The sequence below is a fragment of the Bipolaris maydis genome (genome assembly GCF_028858645.1).
Source record: "Bipolaris maydis strain C4 unplaced genomic scaffold PSV08scaffold_14, whole genome shotgun sequence".
Classification (NCBI taxonomy): Eukaryota; Fungi; Ascomycota; class Dothideomycetes; order Pleosporales; family Pleosporaceae; genus Bipolaris; species Bipolaris maydis.
In genome coordinates this window covers 77,297-105,096 of record NW_027093870.1, presented here as the reverse complement: position 1 = coordinate 105,096, position 27,800 = coordinate 77,297, and the positions used below count along the sequence as shown (strand labels likewise).

At 53.5% G+C, this 27,800-nt stretch overlaps 8 protein-coding genes across 8 annotated transcripts; 6 read left to right on the top strand and 2 right to left on the bottom strand.

Moving 5' to 3' along the window:
* The first annotated feature begins 187 nt into the window (after nt 1-187).
* On the top strand, nt 188-4,126 carry PSV08DRAFT_13773 (armadillo-type protein). The gene is made up of 7 exons (XM_014224966.2): nt 188-278; nt 413-652; nt 874-894; nt 1,261-1,507; nt 1,613-1,691; nt 1,749-1,966; nt 2,108-4,126. The coding sequence occupies exons 2-7, from the start codon at nt 437-439 to the stop codon at nt 4,093-4,095; spliced, it is 2,769 nt and encodes a 922-aa protein (XP_014080441.1). The 5' UTR covers nt 188-278; nt 413-436; the 3' UTR covers nt 4,096-4,126.
* Nucleotides 4,127-5,017: 891 nt separating this feature from the next.
* On the top strand, nt 5,018-5,851 carry PSV08DRAFT_327487 (uncharacterized protein). The gene is made up of 2 exons (XM_014224965.2): nt 5,018-5,379; nt 5,465-5,851. The coding sequence occupies exons 1-2, from the start codon at nt 5,229-5,231 to the stop codon at nt 5,611-5,613; spliced, it is 300 nt and encodes a 99-aa protein (XP_014080440.1). The 5' UTR covers nt 5,018-5,228; the 3' UTR covers nt 5,614-5,851.
* A 575-nt stretch (nt 5,852-6,426) lies between these two features.
* On the top strand, nt 6,427-9,853 carry PSV08DRAFT_208637 (uncharacterized protein; the record flags this gene model as incomplete). The annotated part of the gene is made up of 7 exons (XM_066092076.1): nt 6,427-6,471; nt 6,546-8,071; nt 8,132-8,250; nt 8,302-8,639; nt 9,053-9,136; nt 9,186-9,365; nt 9,424-9,853. 7 exons carry the CDS (start codon nt 6,427-6,429, stop codon nt 9,433-9,435), a joined length of 2,304 nt encoding a protein of 767 aa, XP_065948174.1. The 3' UTR covers nt 9,436-9,853.
* Nucleotides 9,854-10,478: 625 nt separating this feature from the next.
* On the top strand, nt 10,479-11,881 carry PSV08DRAFT_404619 (uncharacterized protein; the record flags this gene model as incomplete). The annotated part of the gene is made up of 3 exons (XM_014224963.1): nt 10,479-10,634; nt 10,755-11,501; nt 11,648-11,881. The coding sequence occupies 3 exons, from the start codon at nt 10,479-10,481 to the stop codon at nt 11,879-11,881; spliced, it is 1,137 nt and encodes a 378-aa protein (XP_014080438.1).
* Nucleotides 11,882-12,520: 639 nt separating this feature from the next.
* PSV08DRAFT_187748 (Choline/Carnitine o-acyltransferase-domain-containing protein) lies at nt 12,521-15,491 on the bottom strand (the record flags this gene model as incomplete). The annotated part of the gene is made up of 3 exons (XM_014224962.1): nt 12,521-12,645; nt 13,085-15,028; nt 15,086-15,491. 3 exons carry the CDS (start codon nt 15,489-15,491, stop codon nt 12,521-12,523), a joined length of 2,475 nt encoding a protein of 824 aa, XP_014080437.1.
* A 1,077-nt stretch (nt 15,492-16,568) lies between these two features.
* Nucleotides 16,569-18,155, top strand: PSV08DRAFT_229359 (P-loop containing nucleoside triphosphate hydrolase protein; the record flags this gene model as incomplete). The annotated part of the gene is made up of 2 exons (XM_066092251.1): nt 16,569-16,903; nt 16,956-18,155. The coding sequence occupies 2 exons, from the start codon at nt 16,569-16,571 to the stop codon at nt 17,926-17,928; spliced, it is 1,308 nt and encodes a 435-aa protein (XP_065948173.1). The 3' UTR covers nt 17,929-18,155.
* Nucleotides 18,156-18,168: 13 nt separating this feature from the next.
* On the bottom strand, nt 18,169-25,320 carry PSV08DRAFT_404616 (uncharacterized protein; the record flags this gene model as incomplete). The annotated part of the gene is made up of 13 exons (XM_014224961.2): nt 18,169-18,807; nt 18,867-19,815; nt 19,862-20,414; nt 20,465-20,595; nt 20,674-20,829; nt 21,027-21,141; nt 21,900-22,248; nt 22,305-23,017; nt 23,063-23,545; nt 23,599-23,664; nt 23,729-24,204; nt 24,359-24,737; nt 25,154-25,320. The coding sequence occupies 13 exons, from the start codon at nt 25,318-25,320 to the stop codon at nt 18,353-18,355; spliced, it is 4,992 nt and encodes a 1,663-aa protein (XP_014080436.2). The 3' UTR covers nt 18,169-18,352.
* A 796-nt stretch (nt 25,321-26,116) lies between these two features.
* PSV08DRAFT_365197 (chitin synthase III catalytic subunit) lies at nt 26,117-27,563 on the top strand (the record flags this gene model as incomplete). Its single annotated transcript, XM_014224959.2, has 7 exons — nt 26,117-26,186; nt 26,247-26,254; nt 26,329-26,428; nt 26,486-26,573; nt 26,625-26,718; nt 26,768-27,101; nt 27,158-27,563. The coding sequence occupies 7 exons, from the start codon at nt 26,117-26,119 to the stop codon at nt 27,370-27,372; spliced, it is 909 nt and encodes a 302-aa protein (XP_014080434.1). The 3' UTR covers nt 27,373-27,563.
* Nucleotides 27,564-27,800: the final 237 nt, after the last annotated feature.

Below are 27,800 nucleotides of genomic sequence, written 5' to 3'. Positions count from 1 at the left end.
GTCGACTTGCCCTTTCGGCGCTTCAAGTCTGAACGGTTGGCCAATACTTCCAGACTCTCCAAGCCTGTCCTTAGCCACGACTCGCTGCGTGCATAGGCCGTCGAGTGCGCGCTGCTGCTGCTGTGCTGCTGCGACCCGCACTACAGCGACTTCCGTCCCTGCCTACCCTACGTTCCGATCCTCCAACACCGTATCCGTCTAACCTCTGCACTGCACCCTCTCCTCCAGCGCCTCGCTCCAGGCCTCCAAGGGCATTTGCCCTGTGTACGAATTATCATGTATGTCTGCTGCGTCCATCTGAGTACTCCAAGGGGCGAGGGGGCTGCTGCCGCGGCTCCCAAACCCCAACATCACACCGCCCGCCAAACCCCCACACCAGCTCCCACGACCCTCGCGCTGACCTGGATCTCAGTGTATTTCTAGTTTTCTACTCAGCATGGCCTACCAAGGCATCGGCGGAGGCAGTGGCCTCAGGTCTCCGCGCGAAGACTCGTCCTTCTTTTCCTTGAATCGCGCCGCTCAGAATGGCGACGGCCGCGCGACCCTGCATCGCCGCTTCACCACCAACAACATCCCGACTCTGAGCACGCCATTGTCACCAATCGGCCAGCAACGCAGACAGGCGGCAGAGCCGACCGAATTTACAACTGCGGTATGTCGACATTCTCGTACAAGTATGGTTGGGGGATGAGGGAGCTGGCGCTGGCGCTGGCGCTCAAGGGTGCCTCGCATGTTCAAGTTGCGCAGCAGCCACAACCACGTGGATGGATCTGGCCTCAAGCCGCAGCCGTGATTTGGTGTTTGGCGTGAATACTTTTTAGTCGTGTAACTGCGTGGTGAAGAAGAGTTGGGGCTAACGACCAATCCTGACAGACCTATCATAAGCTCCAAGTGGTAAGTTGACTTCACCGAGCCTTTTGCTGTCTCTCACTTCACCACACCCCTCTCTCATTTCCCTGGACCCAGCTGGGTGGTTACATCCGCTAAGTTCGTTTGCACCGGTACCCCCACGATGTAACATGTGATAAACGCCTTCACCTTGTCTTTCTCTCTATAAACAAACTCTCACAAGCTAGTACTGCTAGCGCCACCACTATACGTCCCTTTTGTCGCACACGACTTGTTTTTTCTCTCTCTCTCTCTCTCTGCCATCTTTGTTCTCGTCTGTCTTTACTTTCAACAGTCCTAGGCTAAGAGCGACGCTGTTGCCTTGCAACAAACCTGCTTCTGCCTTCGCCTGACCGGCTGACAACCGACTAGCTCGAGAGGAAAAGGATCGAACACGAGTACCTCAAAGAAGCCAAACGGCGGTTTGACGCTGAAATGGAGCTGCTTAATCTCCAAGCCCAGCACGGCGAAGCTGATACCAATCGCTTCTCCAACGACGCCCAGTACGGCGGGCCGGCCCATAGCCAGCCAACAACGCCGCCAGAGTACAGCGAAAGCAAAGGCTTTCCTTCTGCGCTGTCGCGTCCAAACCGCTTTAGCATGTCTAGCATCACACCAGGTATGATCACTTGCAGTAGCCGCGCCAACTCCCAAGTCACCTCTCCCCTTTCAAACATCCAAGGTAGCGGCCACGACAACAATTATCCGTCTCATTCCATGCCAGGTTCTCGACGCAACTCTGAGGAGGACCACGACGACTTTGAAAATGACGATTTCACCCCGCTGAGCCCAGCGGCTCGCAAGTAAGTGTAACTACATCTCACCTTTACCTCCTAACAACTGCTGACGCAATTAAACAGGAACAATCGCATGTCTATGCCTGTGACTAGAACGGATTACGGCAGTCGTCCAGACCTTCCAGACCTTTCCTCTGTATTGGGTCACATTGACACTGCTGGCTTTCTGTTCGGACAAGATGACAGGCCTAGTGCTTCCCAAGATCGCAACAGCTTTCTTCAGATGGGCAACACCAAGGACGACTTTCCTGTCTTGGTTCGCCGCGACGGCGCAGGTAATGGTACGAAGCTTCCTGCGTCTTCTGCTGCGCTTGATTTGGCTCTTTCCCAGCCCCCTAGCCCGGACGCCCAGTTCCCATCCTGGAATGGTTACCGTCATCGTCAGGCTCAACAGTCGCTTCCTGCTAACACATTCCGCAAAGCTCCTCAAGTTGACGAATATGACTCTGTTCGATCCAACGGCAACGGCAACGTTGACACCACGCCTAAGAAAAATTTGACCAACAACCGTCGCTCCGTTGAGTTCAGTTTCGCCAGCCCGACCAATGCTATGCCGAAGCTAACTCAGTCCTACTCGACCAACGATGTTCCGACCTTGAAGAACAACGCTGGCATGAATGGGGCAAATGGTATCGGTTTCACGTCTCATGCCCAGCAGCACTTTCACAACCACAATGCTAGCCTTGGCCGTATTCCGCAGAACGCGATTTCGAACCGCAACAGTCGTGACTTGTCCATGGCCAACCGCGAATCTGAATACCAGCCTAGTATCCACGCAAGTACCGCCCCGTTCGGCTCTTCTGTTACTTCAGCTGCTCCCAATAGTGGGGCTTCAGCAAACGTTGGTCCGCCAGCAATGTCGCAGTACTCGGGTGTTGCAGCCGCAAACCCTGGCTATTATGGCTATGGAGTATCGATGCTCAACGGCGCGATGAACAACCTTAACCTTGGTCCCGCATCGGGACCTGGGCCCCAGTATGGCGGACCCTCTGCGTACACCCCCAACGGCATGTATGGCAGTGGCCCGCAGTACAATCCTTATGCTACGTATGGGCCAGGAGGCCGCGTTCAAGACAGCCAGGCTCGCGTCATCCAGAGCCGTCGTCTGCAAAATGATGCGAACAAGTATATGAACTACGATTTGAAGACTATGCCGCGTCAGGAAATCTACAGCTTGTGCAAGGACCAGCACGGATGCCGCTTTCTGCAGAAGAAGCTCGAGGAGCGCAACGCGGAAAACATCCAGATCATCTTTGACGAAACTGCTCCCCACGTCGTTGAGCTCATGACTGACCCTTTTGGCAACTACCTCTGCCAGAAGCTTTTGGAGTTTTGCAACGATGAGCAGCGCAACATTCTTGTGCGCAACGCTGCTCCTGCCATGGTTCAGATTGCGTTCAACCAGCATGGCACCCGCGCACTGCAGAAGATGATTGAGTTCATCTCGACCGACGATCAGACACAAATGATCATTCGCGCTTTGTCTGGACAGGTTGTTGATCTCATTCAAGATCTAAACGGTAACCACGTTATTCAGAAATGCCTCAACCACCTCAAGTCTCCAGATGCCCAGTTCATCTTCGATGCTGTAGGTGAACACTGTATCACTGTCGGCACCCACCGCCACGGCTGCTGCGTCCTGCAGCGCTGCATTGACCATGCCTCTGGCTTCCAGAAAGTCGACCTTATTCGCAAGATTACGGCCCACAGCTTTCACTTGGTTCAGGACCCCTTTGGCAACTATGTTGTTCAGTACATCTTGGACCTCAACGATGCCTCCTTCACGACGCCCATGTGCCAGGGTTTCCAGGGCAAGATTTGCGAGTTGTCCAAGCAAAAGTTTAGCTCCAACGTCATTGAAAAGTGCATCCGCTGTGCGGAACCGCATGTCAAGGGTATGATGATCGAGGAGCTACTTGACGTTGAGCAGCTTGAGCAGCTCATGCGCGACTCGTACGGCAACTACGTTATACAGACTGCGCTGGAATTTGCGCCCGCAGAGCTGTGTGTCCACCTCATTGAGGCTATGCGCCCTATCCTCCCGTCCATTCGGCAGACTCCATACGGCCGCCGCATCATGAGCAAGGTTGCTGAGCGCGAGAGCCGTCTTGCCGCATACGCAGGCCGTACTTCTTCTGGACATGCATCTCCTGGTACTGCACAGGGCTCTTCAGAGCCAAGCTCTGCATATGGCCCTCAGTACCAAGCGCCCATGTACACGTCCAACGCCAATTACGGCCCGAACATTCTCTCTCCGCAGCCGCACCGCCAGCCGCACCGCTTGAGCAACGCTTCGGTTCCACACCACATGCACAACGCTGTCCACAACAACAGCAACCAAGGCTACCAGCAACCGCAACAGCCGTATGGTGTGGCACAGGCCAACGGTGGTCACGGCCAGTGGTTCTAGGATGAGGGGAAGATATTGGACGACCTTATGACTTGACGAACCATGGTACGGTCAAAAAGCATTCAAAACGCCTCGGCACATGATTCAGCAGCATGGTCGTCATTCTGCTGGATTGGTGTCGGGGGTTCAGTCATGTGGCGGATTGAAAAGTTTCCTTCTATCGACCAATCTTGTCTGCGAGGGTCTGGGTTGGAGCGTTTGTGCTCCTTCGTCAAGACGCTCATTGTATTTGACAAATTGGTCTTGTACACTACGGCTACACGATCATCATCACGGAGCGTAGGCATCCACTGGCATACTCTGGCGCATGGAACACGAGTTACACTGGGGTATGTGTTTTTGCTTTGCTTTGCTTTCCCTTTCCCTTTTTTCCTTTTCCTTCGGATGACCTGTATTCTATCCCTTCGCTTTCCCCTTACCCCCATTCCCTCGTTGCTTTGGTTGCATGGACTGTCGATATGAAGACGGCGCCTTGGTGCAACTAAAAGAAACGTTGAGCATGAGCACTTTGGTAGCACGGGCACGAGCATGGTCGCCACGTAGGCGGCGTTTTTTCGAATACAAGGAGAGGATGCAATGGCCACTTGTCGTGAGCCTGGAGCTAGGTGGCAAGTCTCAAGTAGACAATGGAATCAACAGAATCATGTATCATTGTCTTTGGGTTTTTTTTGTGATGGGTGATGATGATGTGGTGGTGGTGAAATGATTATACTGTATACATGGGTGGAAAGGCGGGAAAGGGAAAAGAACGAGTGTTACCACGGTGCTTTGGTGGTAGTGTAGTGAGAGACGGCATGGTTGGTTGGGTGGCGGTGAAATGACGAGGGGCAAAGAAGTGTTCCAGCGGTTGGATTGGGAAGACGCCATGACGTGACACTCGGCCTTCCGCTTCTAGCAGGAGCCTCTCCAAGACAGCCTGAACACCTTCCTTGTTACCCCTAGCCGACATATACTCACACTCAGACACTTTACACACAGCGCTTCTACCAACTGCACCGAGACAGTCCTGTACCAGCACTCAGCCTCTGTGGTGTCCGACAACGATTTACGTCGCCTGAACATCACGACTCGCAGCGATAGATATCCGCACGCAACAACAACCCGCACGGATCCGAAGACGTGGCTGCAAGACGATGCGCACTGCTCTTATTCCACTTGGTGTTGCGCTCTTTGCGACCGTAGCCATGGGGCTTGCGCCGCAGCGGAGTGTCATCATCAGTTGGCCAAACGACACGCCGGATGAGATTGTGGAGCAGAGCAAGGAGGCTATTCGAAAGGCAAAGGGTGAGTGGGGATGCCGGCTTTTGTCTGCTTGGGCACTTGATGGGCCAGCGATACGTTGAGTTCTGCTGCTGACGATGGTGTGTAGGTGAGATTACATATGAGTACAACATCATCAAGGGATTCGCGGCCACGGCCCCTGCATCTGCACTGGAGCTGGTGTCTACACTGAGCAATGTGTACAAGTGCGAGATTGAGGAGGACGGTGTCGTTACAACGCAGCACAACAAGGAGTAGTTGGGCAGTGGGCAGTGGGCGGAAGAATGGCAGACTGTACGAGGGACAAGTTATGGGCTTTGGGTTTGAATATTGGGCGTTTTTGGGCTGGCGTTGGGCAAAGGTGGTGATGGTGGTGGACGGCAGTACGAAGGTCATGTAGGTAGTTGGCCATGGTATTGCTGCATGTAAAAGCAAATAGTAGTCACTGCATGTAGACGTGCATACAGTATACACACATGCCCCCGTGCATACTTGGCTTGACATACTACAGACACAGGCACCCAGACACCCAGGCGCGTCTCCCATCCCATATCGCCTCGACGATAAAGTAGGGCGGGCGGACAGGGCGGTGGAGCCCTGCAGCGGCCCCTTCCCCGCCACGGCTGGCCTCACTCGGGGACGTGCGAGTCGTGGCAGAGCGACGCCCTCGGCCGTGACATGCGCGTCATGTGTCTTATGGCAGCAGTGCGAGGTGCAACTCTAGACTAACGGCTAGGACAGGCCATCGTCGACGACGTCAGTGCCCTCATTGTCGCGATCCGAGCACGGCACAGCGGTGAAGCGCGGCCCCGCGCAAGTGTGTGCTGTATTCCGGCCTAGCGTTGGCAACACATCCAACCTCACCCTCAACGCGTCGACACGTCCTGAGCTGGGAACAAGCCTGTGCGTGGTGGAGCAGCGCCGTCTACAAGTCACTGCAAACTGCCCGTCCGCCTCGACATGCCCGCCGGCCACGCTCGACTCTGCCTCCATCGCCATCGCCATCGCCATTGATCCATTGATTCCCCTAGACACCCACGCGGGTTGGCAAGCCCCGCGACTGCCCCAACCATGGACGACTTCAAGCCCGAGCTGCTCAAGGCCCTCTTGGACTGGGTATGCCCCCAGCCCTCTCTCCACTCTACTTATTTCCCGAGAATATGCAGCTGACTTTTTTTTTCTGCCTGCAGGTCAATACCTTCGACCTGCCCTTTAGAATCACGACGCTGAGCCAACTAGAGGATGGCCAGATTCTCTGGCAGATCCTCAACGATATCGATGCCGACTACTTCAACGAGTCCCTACCCAACTTCGAAGAAAACCACCGTCGCCAATCGGACAATTGGATTCCGCGATGGCAGAATCTCAAGCACATCGAGCGCACCACGTCAACATATATCCGTGAAGAGTGCGAGCAGCTGCCCGTCCTCACAAAACGCATGATACCAGACCTGAAGACGGGCGCCCGTGATGGATCAACTATGCTCGTTGCCAAACTCACAATGGCCGTCCTGCTCGCTGCCTGCTTTTCACCCCGCAGCAACCAGCGCATGCTGCAGGTCATGCCCAAACTCGGCACCAAGACGGCCGAAACCATTGCAGAAGCCATCCAGGAAATGCAGGCCTTGGACCAGCGCATGTCGGAACTCGGTGTTGATGCAGAACTGACTTCAGATCCCATCCTCCCAGGTTATCGGTCACCCACACGTGCAGCCTCGGGCCAACCGTCCGTGGCAGGCAACGAACTCGAACAGGAGGCGCAGTTGTTCGAGGCTAACAAGGACCGCCAGGCATTAAAGGTGCAGGTTGTGAAGCTGACTGAAGAGCTCAAGGCGTCACGAGAGCGCATCGCCAAGCTCGAGGAAGAAGTCGCCGAAGCAAGTGCCTACCTCGATGTCCGCGCCGGCCAGGCCCAGCGAGAAGAGTCGGACGATGTCGAAAACCTGCGCAATGACTTGTTGCGTGACCGCCAATATATTGATCAGCTGGAGCAGGACCTGGCCAGCGCCAGGGAGATCATGGACAGCCAGAAACGCCGCCTTGACCGGTTGCAGGCCGAAGAAGGGTCAAAGCAAGAACTGCGCGACCAGCTGCAAGTCGTCAAGGCCGAACGTGACGAGTTGAGCCAAAAGGCAAAAGCAAATGAGAATCTTAAGAAGAAGATTGAATCCCTAACAAAAGAGACGAAGCAACTAGAGGCCCTACGCGAGGACCACCAGCAAGCACGCGAAAGACTGGCCCAGCTGGAAAACGTCGAGGAGAGAATCGAGGTTCTACAAAACATCATCAAGGAAAACGGCCAGACACTGGCAAACGGCGAGCAAGCCATCTTCGAAGAAAAGGGGAAGCGGACGCGGGTCGAGCATGAGAACCTGATGCTAATGAAACAACTCGAGCAGACACGTGAGTTACAATACAAGGCTGAGGATGCTAAGCAGGAGCTCGAGGAGCGGATACGAGAGCTAGAATCTGCAAACCATGCAAACCAAGGCGATAGTCTAGAAGATGAGCTCTCGCAAGACGAAAACTCGCAAGAACCCGAAGTGAAGCCCACATCTGAAGGACGGATCAGTGCAGATGCTATTGCCTTGCAACAACGAGTCGACATTCTCACTGCCCGTTTGAAGTCGCTAGAAAGTGAGACACTCAAGCAAATGCAGGAGAACTTGGGTCTACGGTCGGATATGATGTCGGAGAAGGATGAGACCAGTCAAAAGTAAGGGCTACTTCCTATGATTGTCTTTGTTTTCACCAAGCTAAACAGTGTCTCAAACAGGCCCTTTTTGGAACAAAATGAAAAGCTTCAAACAGCCCAATCAGAACTGGAGGAACTTCGTCGCCGGTTGCGGGAGCAGGATCTCCAAATGGCAGAGCTTCGCAACGAGCTAAATAGGAGTAGGTCACGTGACGCACATGCACAAACCAATCACGCTGACCTTTTTGTAGAAGCTGACATTGATGACGATGTGCGGGCGGCGAGCATGCAAAAGGAGCACGAGCGTCTGCTGGTGCTGCAAGAGCGAACTAATGACAGACTACGGGAGCTGGAACTGGCAAACGCAGAAAAGTCAGGTCTCTTGCGAGCAGCTTTGCTCGACCGGGACAACCTCCCGCCAGAGCTGCTTGAACTCAAGAGGGTCGAGACAATACAGCAGATGCGCGAAATGATAGAGTCAGTTGTCAAGGCACCTCCAGAAACACAGCCCAGAGTCTTGGATGCGACGAGCTCAGAGATCGCCGAGACTGTCCTCTCATCAGAGGCAGCCCTGGACAAGGCGAAAAAAGTAAGTAACAAGCAGATTTCCCATACAAAATCTTCTTCTTCTGCCTTTGACGCGGCTGTCATGACCATGAAGCGATATCAGCTTCGGCCGTCGTTGACTGCTGCCACTCTGGTGCAACCGGAATTGCCGCAGAACAGCTACGCCTGGATGAACAAATCACCTTTGGAGAAGTCGACTTCGATAGCGGGTACGGGACAAACTAGTTGGGATCGCATGGCGCCACCAGCGTTGCCAGAGACGAGCAAACTGCCGGCAATGTGCAAGGATGAGTACTGCATGGATCAGATTCTCAACGACTATGTGGCAAGTTTGTCCCTGGCCTAGCTGCCCGAGTATACTTGTCATGGCGATTTTTTTCTTCTTTCTCTTATTTCTTGCAATGCGTTAAGGATCAAAGCTAACTCGTATAACAGGACCTCCAAGATCAGCTCGATATGAACGAGTCACTACGAGTGCAACTCGAAATGGCCAAGGCAGAGACGGCAGAAAGGGGCTCGGTAGGCAGCCAGCCACTTATTCTCACATGCAAAAGACTGACAAAAACAGGCCGAACTTCAGCAAGAAGTCGAGAACCTCAGGCGAGAGAACGCGCTGGTCAAGTCGATGTGGTACGACATGAACCAGCGACTGCTGAGCAACACGGTTATCCTGCAAAGACGCAGCGAAGCACCCAAAGGCTGGCTCGGAAAACAGCGAGCCGCTGTTGGAGGAGGCGCAAGCGTCTTAGTACGTCAGCTTCCCTCCAAACAAACTTGATTCCAAAGTTGCTAACTAGGTGACACAGGGCCGGAGGTAGTAGGAGCAGGGCCACAGAACCAACTTTCGCGAACAGACGGACCACTCGTATCGTTTCTGTTCATTGTTCACCTTGTCGGGCCCCAGAACCAAGTGTGGTTTAGCATAGCGCAGGTTTGGTGGCATTTATATTGCGTCAAGATGTATAGACGGATAGTCTTTTGTCACTTATACCCACTTTTATTCATTTGCATGTAGCGCGGGAGTTTGCTGATGAAAGAGAAAGGTTTTTTTGTCTTGTTATTTTCTTGTCGTGACGAAAGTTTTTTGTTACCTCACTCCAAAAAGACTATCATGTTTGAAATTATCATGTTGAGAGAAAATTCACATGTTGCAGGTAGGCAGGCATATGGTGGCTTACATACTATACTAGAGCACAAAAAAAGAAGGATAGTAAGCGAAATATTCAAGTTGAAAGGTCATGTTACGATAACTCCCCCCTTGGACTTATTACCTATTAGTCACTCAGTCAAGCTTCTTCCCTTTTCCTCCACCTTCTTCTTCCTCCCCCTTCCCGTCAGCAAAACAATATGAATGTACTTTGATTTACCCACTTTCGGGTCCTCTCGCCCGCCATCATCTTTTCTTTGTACGTCAGACCTGCCTCTTGTGGTACACATGCGTCACGGTACACCATGCCGGATTAGGAAAGCGACAAGATGGATATGCGGTACCCAAGACTTGCTTGGCGGGTTATCCTGGATCCCCGCGCAGCATGTTTATTGGCTAAGATGGCTGGTGAAGCTATAATAGGCATGATGCGGATGCTGAAAACATGTGTGTTTATGTATCTTTTTTTTGGGTGAGTGGACCGGGTATTGTTGGCTTTGTGGGGATTGTGGACGGGGATGGGGTGGGTAACGGTGAGGTGAGGGGGGTTACTATAGTATAAATTGGAGTTGATTATTTTGCTTCTTGTTTGATTTCTTTTACTTCACTTCTCTCTATCCTCGCTTCTTTTTCTCGCCTTTTGTAAGAAACAAGGCCGCCGTGTTTTTTTTCTCAGTCAAGATTTCAAAAGGGACAAAGGAAAGAGAGGACAAGATGAAGTCGCTTGGTCTTCTCGCAACTGTTTGCGCTACTGCTGCGCTGGCCAAGGGACCCGAGCGAGTTAGCAATGCGGCGAGGAGTATTACGATTGAAGTTGCGCCGGGGGAGACGCGCCAGATTACTGAGGATGAGAGGTGGGATATTGCTACTGTGAGTTTGTGGTGGTTGTTGAAACACTTGTCTATTATCCCTCCCTTTCTTCCCCACGGAAACACCTTTTTTTTTAAACTACAGCTCCTTTCGTTTTATTTTTACTAACTATAACACCAGGGCGGCGGTTGTGGAAGCCACTTCTTCGACATTACGGATTCGTTCGCCGAACCCATAGCCGTCACGCGCGCGGCCGCCTACCCATCCACCTTCCAATACAGCACCAACATCCGGCGCCTCTTCCCCTCGCTCAGCTGGGCCAACATCAAGAAAAACCTCGAGCAATACTCGACCTTCCACACGCGCTTCTCAGAAACCCAATCTGGCGCCGACGCTGCCCAGTGGCTCCTCGCCCAAGTCCAAGCCGTGGTCAAGCAAGCCAACAAATCGGGCGTCACAGCCTCTGCCTTCCCCCACTCGCTCTGGCCGCAAAACTCAATCATAGCCCGCATCCAAGGCCGCTCCAACCGCACTGTCGTCGTAGGCGCCCACCTCGACTCCATCAACTCGGCCAACCGCCTCACCGGCCGCGCCCCGGGCGTCGACGACGACGGCAGCGGCTCCATGCTTCTTCTCGAGGCCCTGCGCGTGCTGCTCACCGACTCGGCCTTTGCAGGCTCCAACAACCTTCTCGAGAACACGATTGAGTTCCACTGGTATGCCGCTGAAGAGGGCGGTCTCCGCGGGAGCCAAGACATCTTCACGCAGTACAAGAACGCAGGAAGAGAGATCTGGGCTATGCTGCAGCAGGATATGGTGGGGTACACAAAGGGGACGCTGGATGCGGGCAAGCCCGAGAGTTTTGGGCTGATTACGGATTTTACGGATGCCGTCTTGAATCAGTATTTGGTAAAAGTGATTGGTGAGGTATGTAAATTTTTTGGTTTCCTTTTCCCCTTCCTCTCTTTCCCCCCCCCCCCCCCCCCCCCCCCTCCGTTAGACCTTTTCCCCTCTTTTTGCTGCAAAGGGAGGGAGACAAGAAAGAAGAATACACAATGCTGATGTTGATCCAGTACACCGATATCACCTATGTCAACAGCACGTGCGGTTATGCATGCTCAGACCACGGTTCCGCCATGCGCAGTGGATACCCTGCCTCGTTTGTCTTTGAGTCTGACTTCCGGTACCGCAATCCGTATATCCATACTCCGAACGATACCATGGAGCACATGGACCCTAACCACGTGTTGCAACATGGACGCTTGGTGCTGGGCTATTTGTATGAACTTGGGTTTAGCAAGGCCTAAGGGGGTTCTTTACAAATGGGCTCTCACAATGTAGTTGTGCGCGGGTTGTTGTGTAAATGTGAATATGGATATGACATTTTCTTTTGATGGGTTATGTACACATATACGAAAAAATTCAGATATGATTTTGTCTCTTGTATTGTTTGCCTTGCATCTCAAAGACCACGCCTGTTACTTGTTCCAGTGGCTCAGCAAAAGGAGTTGAATTCTACGTCGGGTGCGTCGTCATACTATGCCCCTGCGTGTTCAGCCATACCAATCCTTATTTTAGTAAGAGGACATGAAAAGAAAGTGTATGACGAGAAAACTTGGTGAGACAAGGCTCATTTGAATTTTGACATCGTGAGGCACGCTGAGCAAATGAACTTGGATAATGGATTAACGTCTGACACGAAGCAAGATTAACAATCTGTAGATCAAGTCAAAGATGAAAAAAAAAGTCTCAAAACTCCAGAGATTACTCTTCTTTCGTCAAATGGCATTCACATATACAAAACCATTATGTACAAATATACAATAATGAAGCGTAAGACTTCAACATACTGCATTTCTCCTCCATCTACATACTATCTGCTCAGTATATTGATCCACCATTTCCAACAACCGCTCGTACTATACTATCCCCACCAGATAACATCCCTAGTACTCGGCCAGTCTCAACCTCCTCCCAATGTTTCTGCGAATCACGTCGCGCTCGACGGGTTCGACTTGTGCTCGGTTGGCATTGAGCGCCTGACGGAGCATACCCGCGTCGAAGAAGCCATCTATACACAAGAAGAGCAATAATCAGTATAATGAAATCTTTGAAAAAAGAAATGTGAGTATGTGTGGGGAGGGGGGGAGGGGGGGGTAAAGAAAACGTGAGGTAATAAAGTCTTGGGCACAAATCTTGCAGGATAGATGGAAACGCTAAATTGCAGAAATCTGGAAATGAAAGAGAAACAGGATATCAAGAAGAATAGAAAATTGGCTTCTTTTTGGCTGCAGATGCTCCCTGCGTCCCCTGCCTCGCTCGCACCGTCTTGAAAACAGCTATCGGCTTCTTCTGCGAGCTCGACAAGACCGCCGTCATGGGCTTAAACGGCGGAGAGTGAGGCGGAGTCGGCGGGAGGTGCATAGGTGGAAAAGAAGAAGCAGAAGAGGAGGAATCGACACTTGAGGCATCGCCGAGGGAAAGGGAAGGAGGGGAAGGGGGAGTCCTACATCCACCTAGACCATCGTCTTCTTCGTCGTCTGCTACGCTTTCTGAGGGCGTCTGTTGTTTGGCCCCATCGCCGAGGATAATTTTGCCTCTGCTCTTGAGTCGAGTAGCCAGTGGTCTGTCTTCTGCCTCGCGTGCGCGTGTGGCCGTCTTGTCAGTAGAAGTACCGCGGCGTTTGATCTGTCGTAGTAGCTTGCGGATCTCCAAAAAGTAAGATTCAAGCGCATCGATAAAGCGGCTCGTCTGTCGGTGCTTAGAGGATGCACAAATGGAGATGCTACCGTCTTTGATGATGTAACCAATACCGAAACCCTCAGCGGAAGTAGGACCGAAACCAAATTGACGGAGCGAAGGGTTGCCACAGTTCGAAGTAGAGAGAATTGTCGTGTTGATCTTATCCCAGCCGGCGTCTGCGAACAGTGCGGGCATCGAGTGCTGCACTGGGGAAGGAGGTGGCGAGCTGGAAATGGATCCGTTTTCTGAATGTGCCGAATTACGGTTGGGTGAAGCAACGCGTGAAGCATCGGGGCTAGATGCTCGTGTTGAGTCCCAGCCGTCACTGCTAGCCATATCTTGAGACTCATCAATGGCGCGCTGCCAAATGCAATACAGCGCATACAGGTGCCTGTCTGGTCCTTGGGCTTTTGAACAAATCTTAGTGTTCTCCGTGTGCTTTTGGCAGGCTTTGCGAAGTGCATCAATCTTTTGGCTTGCAGGATTTTCGCCCCAGAATGTCTTTAGGAACTCGACCGATTCTTCTGTGACGGATCGGATGGCTTCGGTTCGTCCATGGTAGTAGATCTTAGTCATGGCAGGCTCGTATACACACTCGATCCTTCCATACAAGCCGTAGTACGCAGCCTGGAAGGCCATCTGGACGAATGCATCGGGTGAGAAGCCCATTGAGGTCATAAAGTTCTTTCCATAATGGGGAAATTCAAGGGTAGCGAACTCATTCTGCTGGATAAGGTCTGCCAGACGTGTCTCGGCGAAACGCAGGGCCGTACCCAGCTCAGGAACCATATCCCACTCGAGCTTATGAGGTGTAGTCTGAACATCACCGAAGCTCTCGGGGTCTCGCTTCGCAGGGTCAGGGCTTGACGAAGCCCACAGACTGGGCGCACTGCCGTTAATGGTTCTGGCAAAGCGGAGAATAGTGTCAGTGTATACGTCGGAAGCGAATCGGAGGACGGTATGACCGTCAACACCAGTGTGCTCAAAGTTGATACCTGCACTTCCGTTCTTGCAAACAATAATCTGCAACTTATCGTACCAACGGTTCGTACATGTTCCGACCTGCACTCCACGCTCGATCTTGCTTGTACCACAGAGCATGTTCATACAAAGGTCAGCGCCAGTCTGTGGCTCGGTGTAGTCGAGACAGAGCACAAAAAGTGCAGAATCAACAATGTTCAAACAATCAGAGTTGTTTGACCCTTCTTCCCTGTGCAGTACGTCACGCAGACCAGCCCACACCTTTCGGTTTTCTGTGCTCAGCACGCCTATTGCTCCCTTGGCAGCCTCTTGGATCGGCACTTCTTGCGCATCGTCAACAATCACCTGAAGATTCAGGGCGATGTCCTTCTCTGTCATGATCAAGTCGTGGTTGTCGTCCATGACATCGAACCAGTAGACTTGGCCGTGGCACATGACGACGATGTGTTTCGAGGTTGGGTCCTGGCCAATTTGGCATCCATGTTCAGTTGGTATTCTGGCTGTGCCAAACAAACGTGAGTATTGATACATGCAAAGGGGCTGTCCACGGACGGTGTCGGGAGGTAGCTCCTCCCGACGGACGGCTCTAACGAACGCAAGCGCCGAGACGACTAGTGAAGCTGCACGAGTGACTTGGTTGTTACGAGCCGGGGTTGGGTCATCCTCCAGTAAGAAGAATGGGTTTAGATTGAGTACGACTGGGTTGTCAAAATTCAGATACGAGTCGTACCCTGGTGGTGGTGGTCAGCACATGCACGACGACATTGATCAATGCTAAAGGTGCTTACAAAACTGCTCAATGTAGTTGGCTTTTCCACTAGCATACCTCTTCAGCTTTTCCTGAAGTACCGGGCCATCGGATTTCAAAAAGTCTTCTACCGCATGCACAGTGTCGTTGTACTCTTTCGGTGTCTGCAGAGGCTTGAGGGCGGCAAGGTATTTTTTGCATGAGCTGTCGAGCTCTGGGATGGGAAGTTTGGGAAGACTCTCCTGGTGGGCAAAGGTGATGCCTGGCCTCGAGTTTGGATTGGTATGGTTTGCTAGGGGAGCTTGTGCTTCGGCTGGGTAGGATTGTGTGCTGTTCCTTGCAGATTCCTCGGAACGAGTTGCAGTCGACTCCTCGTTGGGCATTTTGGATGCTTTTTCGAGGGTATCCTCCAGAGATGAGGGCTGGGTGAATTTACGAACTGCCATGGCGGGAAGAGTCAGTTAGGCGTAGAGAGGGGAGATGGAGGTGGCAATGTTGAGATGCCGCAAGGCACTGCGATAAAAGTAGTGGCAGTCTTGAAAACAGTAGGCCGGCATGGGTACTCTAGAGTTGTCAAGAGTGTCGGGGTGCGTGGGCATGGGCAGCATGGTCTTATTATAAAAGCCAGGACGGACGGAGAAAAACAGCACTAGGTAGGGGTCCACTTGGCAACTGGGCATGTGAAAGGCTCCGCAGACCAGGGCAAGAGGATGCAAGCAGCCAGCCCAAGCAGCCGACCGCCGACTCGGTACGTGACCGGTTTAGGGGCAGACGGGAGGAGTGAATGACCAAGACTTACCTGGTGGCGCCAACCCGGGCTAGACAGGGGACTAAAAGAGTATAGCTGTTTGTCCAGAAGTGTCGAGTTTCGATGAGCTGGGGCAGTCAATGTGATGCTCTTGTGCAACGACTTACCAGGCAGGCGTGGGCGAGCCGGTCGACTTGGGTCCCCAGGCGCGAGGCGATGAGGGATAAAAAGCCGGAAAAGATCAGCCGCGGGCCAGAAGAGCAAATGGAGCGAGGTAGAGAGAGACTCGGTCGTGAGGATACGGCATGCGCGTAAAGCTGTTGTCCCGAGGAGGACTAGTGGGCCTGTAGGCAATCAGGTCATAGAGCCACGGACGAGTGGAAGTATCGGCGGCAGGCTGGGAGCTTGCACAGATGGGGCCGCGTATCGAGCGGGTGTATCTGAGGGATGACGGCGATTTTGCCGTCGATGGCGACACTTGGGACGAGGCAGCTGTAGAGCACATGATGCCGCCTTTCTCCAGGTTTCTGCCATTGCCGTCATGGGAGCTCTGGTGGGATGTGGCGGGGCAGATGTGGCTGATGCACGCGGCGCCAAGGCGTGGAGAGGCGGGGGGAGTGGTTGTGGCTGTGGCTGTGGCTGTGGCGCGGTGTTGATGCACATGTCATGGGGAATCGGAACTGGAGTCGGAATCGGAAATACCATTGCAGAGAACATAGTGCGTACATACTCGAACCAGTGCTGCTTCCCTCCACTCTGCCAGTCCACCAGGCCCATGACGGATCTGCTGCACGTGCTGCCGGACTTTGACGCCACCCCATTCTCCCATCTGCTGCCCTCGCTCGACAAGGCCCTCATCACCACCAATGACGTCCTCACTCTCGACGCGCCCACTGTCGCCAAACGCGCCCATGTGCCCACCGGCGAACTGAGGAAGCTTGCAGATGCCGTGGTTGCTGCCCTGCACCGTCAGCTTGGCTTCGGGCCAGAGGAACCTGCCCCCACTCCCAAGCACGACTGGGCTTGCATCAGCACCCTCGATGACGAGCTCGATGCTGCCCTGGGCGGCGGCATCCCGCGTGGGTACCTGGTAGAAGTGACGGGTGAGAGGTTCGTCTACCACCCCCAAGCACCATGGCCGTTGAACTAACGGCTGTTCTAGCGGCGCCGGCAAGACGCAGCTGCTTCTGACCCTCCTCTTGGCTTCTCAGCTCAAGCCGCCCCACGGCTTCGCAAAGTCGGCAGTCTACGTCTCCACCGAAGCTGTCCTGTCCACCACCCGCCTTGCCCAGCTATTGTCTGCCCACCCGGCCCTAGTCTCCCTCCCCGCTGCTGAGAAGCCTTCTCTGTCACGCATCCTCAGCATACAAACCCCCGACCTCGAGTCACAGGAGCATATTCTGCGCTATCAACTGCCTGTCGCAATCAAGAAGCATGACGTAGGCCTTGTAATCCTCGACTCTGTCGCGGCAAACTACCGCGCCGAGTTTGACAAGCAAAGCGGCGGAAATGCTGCTGCATCCATGGCACGGCGCGGCACACAGCTCGCCCAGCTCGGCGCCTTGCTGAGAGAAATTGCGCGTACAGAGGGCATTGCCATTGTCGTAGCAAACCAGGTTGCCGATCGCTTCACCAAAGCACCCCCCGCTGCGTATTCCTCTGCATCTTCAAACGCTGCTTCACGCACCACTTCCACTTCCACTGGCAGCCAAACCAATGATGTTGTTGTTGTTCCTCCACAACCCTCGCAGCAAGACCAAGCCCTTGTTCTTTCGCCAGACCCACTAAGCCTCGACCACCAACAAGCCTGGTTTACTGGTTGGGGAGACTCTCCCTACGAGCAACTGCATGTGCAAAAGACGCCTTCGCTCGGCCTCGTCTGGACAAATCAAATTGCATGCCGTATCGCGCTTAAGAAGCAGCCCGTCTTTGCAAGCAGACCGCTTATCCACACAGTCAATGGCCACGACGAGTGGGCCGACGAAGACCGTCACATTTCTAAATGGCGACGCTGGTTCAAGCTCGTGTTTGCGCCTTGGGCCCCGCCTTCGCCGGGACGCGGTATCGAGTTTGAGATTCAAAAGAGTGGCATCAGGCATGTGGTCAAGGAAGGGAAACAAGTAGCATTGGCTTGAGCATTTGGAGCATTGCATCACCTCTGATTTTGAATACATCTTCTCAAGCTCACCGGATCGTAGTAGACATGCTGATGCCGTCACGCATTTTTGTTTGTTTTATTTCTAGAAGCGTCTAATAAAACACATATCCATCCCTCTGAAGAAGAAAGACCTTTCCACCAGCCCCGTTCCACTACCCTTGATTGCTAGACACCGTCCCAGCACACAAAAAAAAAACGTTGCAAAAAAAAAAACTATCAGAACGCAAAAAGAGAGGTTCAGTCTCCACAAAGGATTATTGTACATGAATCTTGCCCTGGAAACATCCCATCAAACCCATCCACCCCCACACCAAACCCATAACCTCGTCCTGACCTTTTCCTTATCCTTGCAAAACACCTTTCCTTCTCAGAGCAGATTCCTTGAAACACCCAAAACCACTCTAGTCGGTAACCTTCCAGCTGTCGAGCCACTTGAGGTGTCTCCACTGGCTGCTGGGTCCCACCATACCAAACGAAATGGCGCGGAAGAACCAGTACAGGCCAATCACCAACACGTACAGCGCCGTGAAGATGCCCCACTGCACCTGCTTGGGTAGCTTCCTTGTGCTAAAGTCGAGGCAGAAGCCCATGACCAGAATGGCAAACCACAGCGCCGGGTAGTAGTGGTGCACGTACGTCACACGGCCCATGGCCACAAACGGCATATAGTGCAGGAACCATCCGATAATCGGGTATATGCCCGCATAGTGGATCTGGTCAATCTCCCACTGCTTGAGATCGTCGTATCCGCGTTGCCATCGTACCAGGTAGAAAAACACAATCAGAACAAAGATGCCCAGCGAAGCAGTGCTACCCCAGTAAATCGCTGGGTTACCAAGCAAAAAGTACTTGACGACTGTTGTCATGTTAGTGAATTGTCAACAAGAGAACAAAAAAAAACAAGTCTAAACTTACTGTCATCATTCCAACCGCACATGCGAAGACCAACGTGGAGAATGGGCCATTGCCAGAAACTAGACGCGAGATCGTCTTGCTTGTCAGGGTCAGGAACTAGTGCATTGTTCGACGTCATCATGGCAACATTGAGATGAATAAAGTCCTGCAGGAAAGGCGATTTGTAGTCACCGGGGTTACCTGGCGGCAGCCTTTCGTTGGTGTGGCTCTCAATGTTCCAATGTGTGTAGACATCACGCGGGCTGTTCTGTTTCGTGCAAGTCGTCTCAATTTGCTTGAATCCCCACTGGGGTAGGTTGACATTGCCCGCGCGAAGATAACAACCGAGATCCTTGTGTCTGAGACGGAAGGCTGTAGTAAGCGTGCGGAGTCTCGAGTGGTCCCTGGAAGAAGCGTCGCGCACTACCTCGACAACCCAGTGGTCCTTGGTGTCTCCAACAGTTGTGTTGCCGTAACAAGAAACTTCCCAGTCACTTTTAGTAACAGGAGCTGCGACCTGGTGCGAGTGGAGGTTGCGGCCGGTCTGAGCGTGGATAAGACGGATGACATCGCCATTACCGGGAAATCGGAGCTCTTCGTCTGGCTGGTATGGGACCTCGTGGCGGTTAGGGTAGAAGAACCAGTCGTTGTTGGCGTCCTTGTGGTGGTAGCAAGTAACCTGCTGTTGCCCAGATCCCTCGGGATACGTTTGAACGTGAGAGTGTAGCAGTCCACCACCATATCCCATGTTCTTCAGGGTGGCACGGGAGCCGTACGCGATCTCCAATGGGCTGTCCTTGCCAACCTGGGTTCCTCTCAGATTTGCCTGGAAGAGGGAGCTCATCTGGGCGTCACCGGGCCCGCTGTTTTCAAGGATGATGAAGTGCAGGTAGAAGGAGAACATGTAAACGGCGAGCGGAATGAGTATAAGACTGAAAACTCGGAAAGCAAGGTGCATGGCAAGCTCGACCTGGGAACATCAGCTTGGCTATACAGCAAATGGCCATGTTACATACCTTGGGCATCTTGAGGTCACCAAACTTGTGCCAGAGATCTTCGGCTGTGTACAGCCCTACCAAGGCGGTGACGAAGAAGCCAACCCACTTGACACTACACACGCATCCGATTGAGACACCAGTCAACATCAACCATAGACCCCATTCCGGAGAGAAGGGGTCGTTACGCAGGCGGTGAAACTTGGACCAGCAGAAGACGGTCGTAAAGGTAAAGCAGAGAAGCATCGAGTCGAGAAGAATGAAGCGACTGATTGTGGTGTACGAATTCTCGCAAAGAACGGCCAGTGTGATGAACCATACAGTCGGCCTGCGGAAGTTCAATTCCCTTGCGGTAAAGTATGCCAGCGGAATACAGACAGCGCCAAAAGCCGAGTTGAAGAGGCGCATAAAGGTGTAGTTGAGTTCCTCGGGGTATTTCTCTCCCGACTTGAACTCAAACGAGCCATTGTATCCTGCAAGGTATCCAGATAGACCAACGAGCATTTTGCCGAGCGGGGGGTGAACATCGAAATAGAACTCGCGCTTGAGGTAGTGTGAACCAAATTTGCCAAAGCTGCCTGTGGTCAGAACCTGGTTCGCATGCATGGTAGCAGATGTGCTTACTGAGCCTCGTCCCATGTCACAATCGGCGATAGGCCAATCTTGTACATGCGCGTGAAGAAGGCGAAGAAAGTAAATATCAGAGGAGCCCAGATAACCTCGTACTCATCAAGCAGCGAGATGATGCTAAAAGGCTGTGACTACATTAGCAATGGACTCAGCGGCTGTCATTTGGCAGACAACCATAAGGCCGCCTGTATAGGAGGACATACCTTGTCCTTTGACTTTTCCTTGTCCGGGACTTGTATCGTTGGAGGCGCGGAGGCATCTTGTCTTGTTGCTACATTTCTCCTGCGTAGCTCTTCGGCGTGCGCATCAGCGCCCGTTGCGTGGGCGGTTGACGCCATTGTAGGGAGCGGCTTTTCGGTCTATGATTGATGAAGGATATCGTCGTCGGGTAGTGTAAGGAGACTGAAAGGGACCCGTGGCTTCAAATACGAATTGGGGGGGGGGGTTTCAACGAGTAGTCGGTACCACAGGAGCTGCACGACCACTCGGTGCAGCCGTTCGCGGGCAGATGGACTCGAGGAAAGGCAATCAAATTAAAGTGGCCGTTGGGCCGTACGATGAGAAAAAAGGCCCAGGCAGAACGAGGGCATAAGAGGCGCAAAGAAGAAAAGGTCGATGGACCAGAGTCGCAGTGCTGCAGAATCGAGGAGGTGGGCTGTCCCGAATTGGATCTACGAGCAAAGGGAGCTAGCCGCCCGAGTGCAAGGGGAGAGGCGACACTTGTTCACTTTGCTCTCTCACACTCAGCCCCCCCATCACATGAAAGCCACGATTCACGCAGTCTAGGCGCTTCCAAGCTCATAGCCCTCGTTTCCGGCAACATGTCGCAATGATCCAATGATTGCTCTGTAGAGCGAACGAGTGATCAAGTTGGGTTGGTTGCTGCTATTCTGGGAGCGGGCCTAGGGACATGGCACTTGCGCACGTCACCAAACTCAAATCCCAGTCGCAAAAGATGATCAAAGCCAGGGTCTGTACATATAAAATATAGCGCCCTTCGGTGCACATGATGGTACGTACGTTCTAGGCGTGTGTAAGTTGATGTGATCTTGAAATCACAAATTGAAACCCGGACAAAGAAGACTGTATGTCCCTCTGTGGTGATCCAAGGTGCATATGTAAAGAGAACATCAGCAATGGTAAGCACCCGGTAGTAGTAAATAACCTCCCAGACGGGATCTCAATTGGCAAACTTTCTACCCAATCGGGACACAGATTACTTGAAGAACAAACGCCCTGCCAAATGCTTTACACTCTCTATCAACCCAGAAAATACTCTCTTGTCCACTCGCTCGCTTGCCGTATGCTAACATTGCCGTAGCCTGCGGCCGCTGCAAAATGCAGACACATGTGTAGGAAATGCGAAATCATGTACATTTGCACTGCTGCAGGGGCCGTCTAATCCTCGTCCTGTCCAATCTGCTTGTACTTTCCACCGCGCGAGCTGTCGCCTTCGCCATTGCCCTTGGTCCTCTTGACCATGTTGCTGATCCAGCCACCAATACCGTCGCCACTGTCGGTACCGGCCTTGGACATGTCCTTGTTGCCACCTTCGACTTCTGGAGGATCGATGTTAAGTCCGGGAATGGCCTCGTCGGGGGCACGGCGTCCGCCCCGAATGTCAAGAGAAGGCACGGGTGAGCCGCGGCCTTCACCACTGAACATGGATTCGGCTTGCGCAATCGTCTCGGGCGTGGGCATAACGGAGGTTGCGTCTCCAAACAGCGAGTTCATGTCTTCAAGACGAACGTTGGCAGTTTCGGGGTAGATGAAGTATACTACACAACCTTGTCAGTACATGACTTTAATCTTGGCATTTGAACACCAGACTTACCGATAACAAAACTGACAGCGCAGAAAAAGGCGTGGATGAGGTACAGGCGCCACTGGATGTGCTCTTGGAGGATAGGTGTCATTTCTCCCACAAGCCAGTTGAATGCCCAGTTGGTGGCCGTACTCAAGCTGGCACCCTTGGCACGAATGCTGAGGGGAAGAATCTCGGGCGGGTACAACCAAGGAATGGGTCCCCATGAGTATCCAAAGGCGGCATTGTAAATCATGACAAATATGACGACCATGTTGGGTGTCCACGAAGCTTGCAGGAAGATGAAGTAGGAAATGGCAGACAGGGAAACCAACATCATGAGTGCTCCGGACAAGAGAATCTTACGGCGACCAAGTGTGTCGACAATGTACCATGGCGGGATAGTGGACAGCAGGTAGGTAATGGCGTTGATGCCCGTCATCAGGATGGCCTGGCGACCGTACCAACCAGCTTCCTCAAAAACCAATGGGGCATAGTACGAGATGACGTTGATTCCGTTGAGTTGCGCAAGGGCTTGGGCGGACATGGCAATAAAGACGCGTTTGGAGTATCGTTTGAACATGTCGGTATATGAACGTTCACCTTCTTGTCGCTGGAGCAGGACGTTCATCTTGATCTCTCGGTATTCATCTCGTGCTTTTGGATTGTGGATATCGCCCTTTCCGTACAAATTGGCAATGACTACAATGCCCTCCTCGTCGTGATCGTTGTCCAAAAGCCATCTGCACGAAATTAGCATACGTTGAAAGCTGTGGCTAGAGACAAACCTTGGCGATTCGCAAATGAGCAAGCTACCTCCAGCAAGGAGAAGACCCATGATGCACTGCATGAAGAGAGGAATTCTCCACGACCAGTCATTCTTGATATAGGTGCAGAAGTAGTCGACCCACACACTGACGGCATATCCCGCAATGTTGCCCGTGAACTCGATACAGCCCATCTTTCCTCTGTTGTGCGGCGGCGAGATTTCGGACTGGTAGACGGGGACGATTGTGGACAGTGTACCGACACCAAGACCGGCAATGACCCTACCTAACAGCATCATAGGAATGCCATTTGCAAAGGTCTGGAGAGCTCCACCGACAACGAAGATGAGCGAGCCGTAAAGAATCGTCTTTCGGCGGCCGAGCACATCACCAATGCGGCCAACTACCAGTGAGGAGACGAAGGCGCCAACTTCGAGAATGGCCACCATTGTGCCAAGCTCAGCAGCTGTAGGCTGGTTGAAGTAGTCTTTAAAGTATACACCCCTGCGGTACAATCAGATTATGCTCGAGTCGCGAATGGGAGCAGGACGGCGCACGTGATGATTCCGGACATGACACCCTGGTCATAGCCAAACAAGAAGACACCTAGTGAGACGAAGACACTGGTGAAGTATCTGGTACTGTTAGCGAGACTGGGCAAGAGGGTGAGTGTTGTTTGGAGCTCACATCAACTTCTTGCCGTGCAGCCCGTGGATACGGGACGGGCGGTCGTTGGGAGCCATGATGGCGGCGAGGATGCGCTCAGCCTTTGAGATTGTGCGAGGACCTGGGTCGGGAATGTCAATGTCCTCCAAGCGGATGCCTTGGGTACCCTTTTCGTGCAAGTCGTGGTCGGCGAAGCGGGCGCGCTTCTGGTGCCGACGTGGGTTGGATGAGGAGTGGTCTTGTTCGAGATGCAGGCGCAGAGGGTCTTCGCGGTCGGCAAGCTGGTCAACGAGATCGCCCGTGTCTGACCAGACGGACAGATCGGACTCGGACTCGGGCGTGTCCAAGGAGGAGCGGGCGCTGTCCTTATCGTGGTCGTCGAGCAGATAAGCAGAGTCGTGCTGGCGTGGGCGAGCAGAGGACGAGAGATTGTGGAGCGGGATGTTGGCAGGCCTCCGGCTGGTGTTGGAGTGTGAAGGAATGGTGAAGGTTGCGAGCTGTTAGGGAGCAGCCCGTCTCCAAGGTAGGGATGGGAGAAGCAACGAAAAGAGAGGTGCGTCACAGGGACAGGTCAAGCTGCCAAAAGTGGTTGGGGTGTGGATAGGGCTAGCGCGAAAGCGGTGAGCAAGTCGGTCACATCTGGCTACACACACAACGAGGGTTTGGGGGGACAGGATGTGTACATGCGTAGATCGAGGGTTGGGTGCATGCGAGCAAAGATGGCTGAGCGGCGATTAAGCTTGGCATGGGCCAGTGGGATGGGATGGAGAAAGTCGGGAGAGGCTCTTTGCTGCTTGGACGGAACGACGGCAAGCCGGCATGGGGGGGGTGGTTGCCAGGATGTGTGGATAGGAGAAGGCTTGTGCTATCTAGTAACATGATTTGTTTTGGGGGGCAATTGTTTATCATTTCTCGAGGGCTGATTGCGAGGGAGCGAGGGAGCAGTGTGTGTGTGCATAGGGAGGTGCAAGACAGGACAGGGTGCTCTTCGAGTATGACGATTATGACGAGGCCCTGGTAGCCATGCAGGCTGGTGGAGACGAGTCACGTTGGGGGGTGGTTGTGTGCTAGTATGATAGTAGTATCGTGGACTGGAGCCCCGCATAGACGAGGCAGTGGGATGTGGGTGTGGGTGTGGGTGTGGGCGTGGGCGTGGATGCAGAGCACATGGGGAAAGAGAGCCGCAAGCAGTAGTCGTGTGCAGTGTGCAGCGCACAGCGCGCCCTTGTTGCGGCACTCGGGATGAGGCGGCGCCTGCCATGGCCATGTCTGCCATGTTTACCAGAATAGAGACAGTGCGGGACAAAGGCAGGGCAAGTCGGCAGGGGCCAAGGCTGCACCAATGCCGCGTCGGTCGGGCGATCGATTCCGCATGTGCGCACATGTCATGGTGGCAGGCCGTATTTTTTGCATCTTTTGCATTCATACTTGTACATGGTTGCTTACTAAGCAAGTGCAACTGTCGGGACACGCAGACGACAAGCCAGTCTGGGATGCTTTGGCCGGCAGCCGCCAGACGTCATTTCACCGCCAGGCCCGCACCAGCGATGCAGCAGCCGCCAGCAGCCAGCAGCCAGCACTGCCCACGGCTGCACACGCTGCACGCTCGCCATGGGTGAAACACGCCGACAGCAGTCATGGCCGTCCTTTTTGCCCGCACCACGGCGACATGTGTGTAGCGCGCTGCGCCCAAGGACCAAAAAGAATGGCAGCGAACGGCAGGGCCGCCTGTTTTGCACGGCCAGCCCCGTGGCCTGTTTGGGCGCTGGTGGCTCTGCTAGGCCCTGCTACGCTGCCGCCATGCTGCCGCTCACCGCACGGCCCCTGGGCGGTGGAGACGGCGTAGCGCCATGCCCGCCGCCCGCCATTGGCTGCGCCCGAGATTAAACGTCTTTGCTCGCCATTGTTCCACCTCAGGCGTCAGGCTTGCTCGTCGTCCAGAGTGCCAGTAATTACATAGTAGTAGCATCCACGCAGCCCAGCGCCCTCTGCCCGAGTCTGCATCAACTGCTCCAAATTGCCCTACCACACCCCAATCTCCGCCCCCCGCTCCCAAACACCGCCCTAGCCACCCGAGCGCCCATCCGCCCTTCCTCCCAGCCATACACATTGCCCCCACCCACCCCGGCACCCAAACCCCCAAAGCTTGGCTTCGTGCATCGTTTCAAGGAAGCTCCCCCAGCCACGCCCGCCCGGCGACGTTGCTGTGCGCATCATCTCTCGCTGTCTTCCTCTCAACACCAAACCCTCGCACGCCGCCCGCCCAGCTCGCGCCCGCCTGGTACTCGCCATTGCGCCCCTCTGTCTCTGCCCTCTCCCCAGAGACTGATTCCGCCCTCCTGCACACACACACCCGACGCGCCTGTCTCCAGGGCTGCGCTCCCCTCGCCCTAGCAGTAAACAGCAAACATGGTCAATTCCTACGGCGAGTTTGCAGACTTTTGCAGAGACTCGGGCAACCAATGGAGCACGCTGCCAGGTATGACGCCCCGCCCTGCATTCTGCACCTGTAAACACCTTCAATGCTGACCTCTTACAGTTTGTTATGTATGTTGCTGACGCTCCGCCCCTTTGCGCCTGCCTTCTTTGCCTTCAACCCGCTAACCGCTTTTTCTCCGCAGCTCTTCAACCCAGCATCCACCAAAAACAACAACGGATGGCAGGGCGGCTGCACCCTCAGAGGCTTTCCTGTCGGCGGCGGTCGCAATTTGCATAATTTGGGTATGTGCGCCTGCCGCTTCCAAAAAAAACCACGCCCAATCTTGCTCACACCCTCAGGGTCCATATTGCTATGCGCCATTGCTCTGCTTGTTTCTCTATTCCTACTATGGCGATCGCAAAGAAAGAAGGCTGCCGTCGGCAGAAGGTACGTACTAGGCCAGAGAGCTGTTGGAGCCTCAACTAACCATGTGCGCAGAGAGATGCAGGTGTTCCTTATCGGCTACATGATTATATCCATTTGCGAAATATTCACCATTGGCGGCTTCCCTCTCAACGACAAGGTCCGCATCGTACGTTGTCCACTTCCGCAGTCCTGAATGCCATTTAATCCGTGTGCAGGTTTTTGTTGCCATTCATATTGCTGCCATTACCGCGACTGCTTGGGTACTCATGCTCAACGGCGCCGTGGGCTATCAGCTTCTTGACGATGGCACAGCCTTGTCCATTGGTCTCCTCTTGGGCTCGGCAATCGTCATTTTTATCGGCACCGGCTACATTGCTCTTGATACTGGACTCGGCTGGACCGGCTACTGGGACTCGACTCTGAACGCGCCAAACAAGGCATATGCTCTATACACGCTCTACCAGCTTGTACCCCTGTTCTTCATCGTCGTCTTCTTCCTTCTCGAGGCCTTCCTGGTCTTGCGCGTCCTCGGCGAGCGCAAACCCATGCGTAAGTGTGCTCTTATCGACAATGTAAACTGTGCATGCGCTAACCTGCACCATCAGTATATCTTATCGCGGCTGCCCTGTTGTTCGCCATTGCCCAAATTTTCCAATACGTCATCAGCGTCCACATCTGCAACGGTTCCGACGGCAAGATCAACGGAGGATTGTTTGAAACGCTCTTCACGCTCCTGGCCGTTGTCATGGTCTGGGTGTTTTGGTCCAGCATTACCGAGGACGACTGGCCAATGCCCACGGTGGCCGGAACATATACTTAGGAGGATATAGTGGTCATGTTGAAACTGCAAAAAGCAACGGCGTAATGTTTTTATGATGATTGGAGGTTTTTGTTTCAGGCACAGCGTATACCATTTTGGGGCTCCTTGGACGCATTCGATGCCTCATGCCGGCTTCTGTTACGATGTACATAATGTTTGCTAAATCCATCTTATTGATATAGATATGCAGTCACTTTGGTCTTTGTTTGTTTCACATGCAAAAACGTGAATGCGCGTTCAGCCTATTACGTGCGCCACACGCTCCGACTCCCAATGTGGGTCCAAGATTATCCGTCCACCGTGAACCGTTGACTGTGAACCCTTTCAACAAAGCTCCAAAACGTTTGGAAACTTTCGGTCTGCTGAAACCGTAGTCCTTGACAAAAAAAACAAATCATCGCCTCCCATCCCTGCTCTTGCATCTCTGA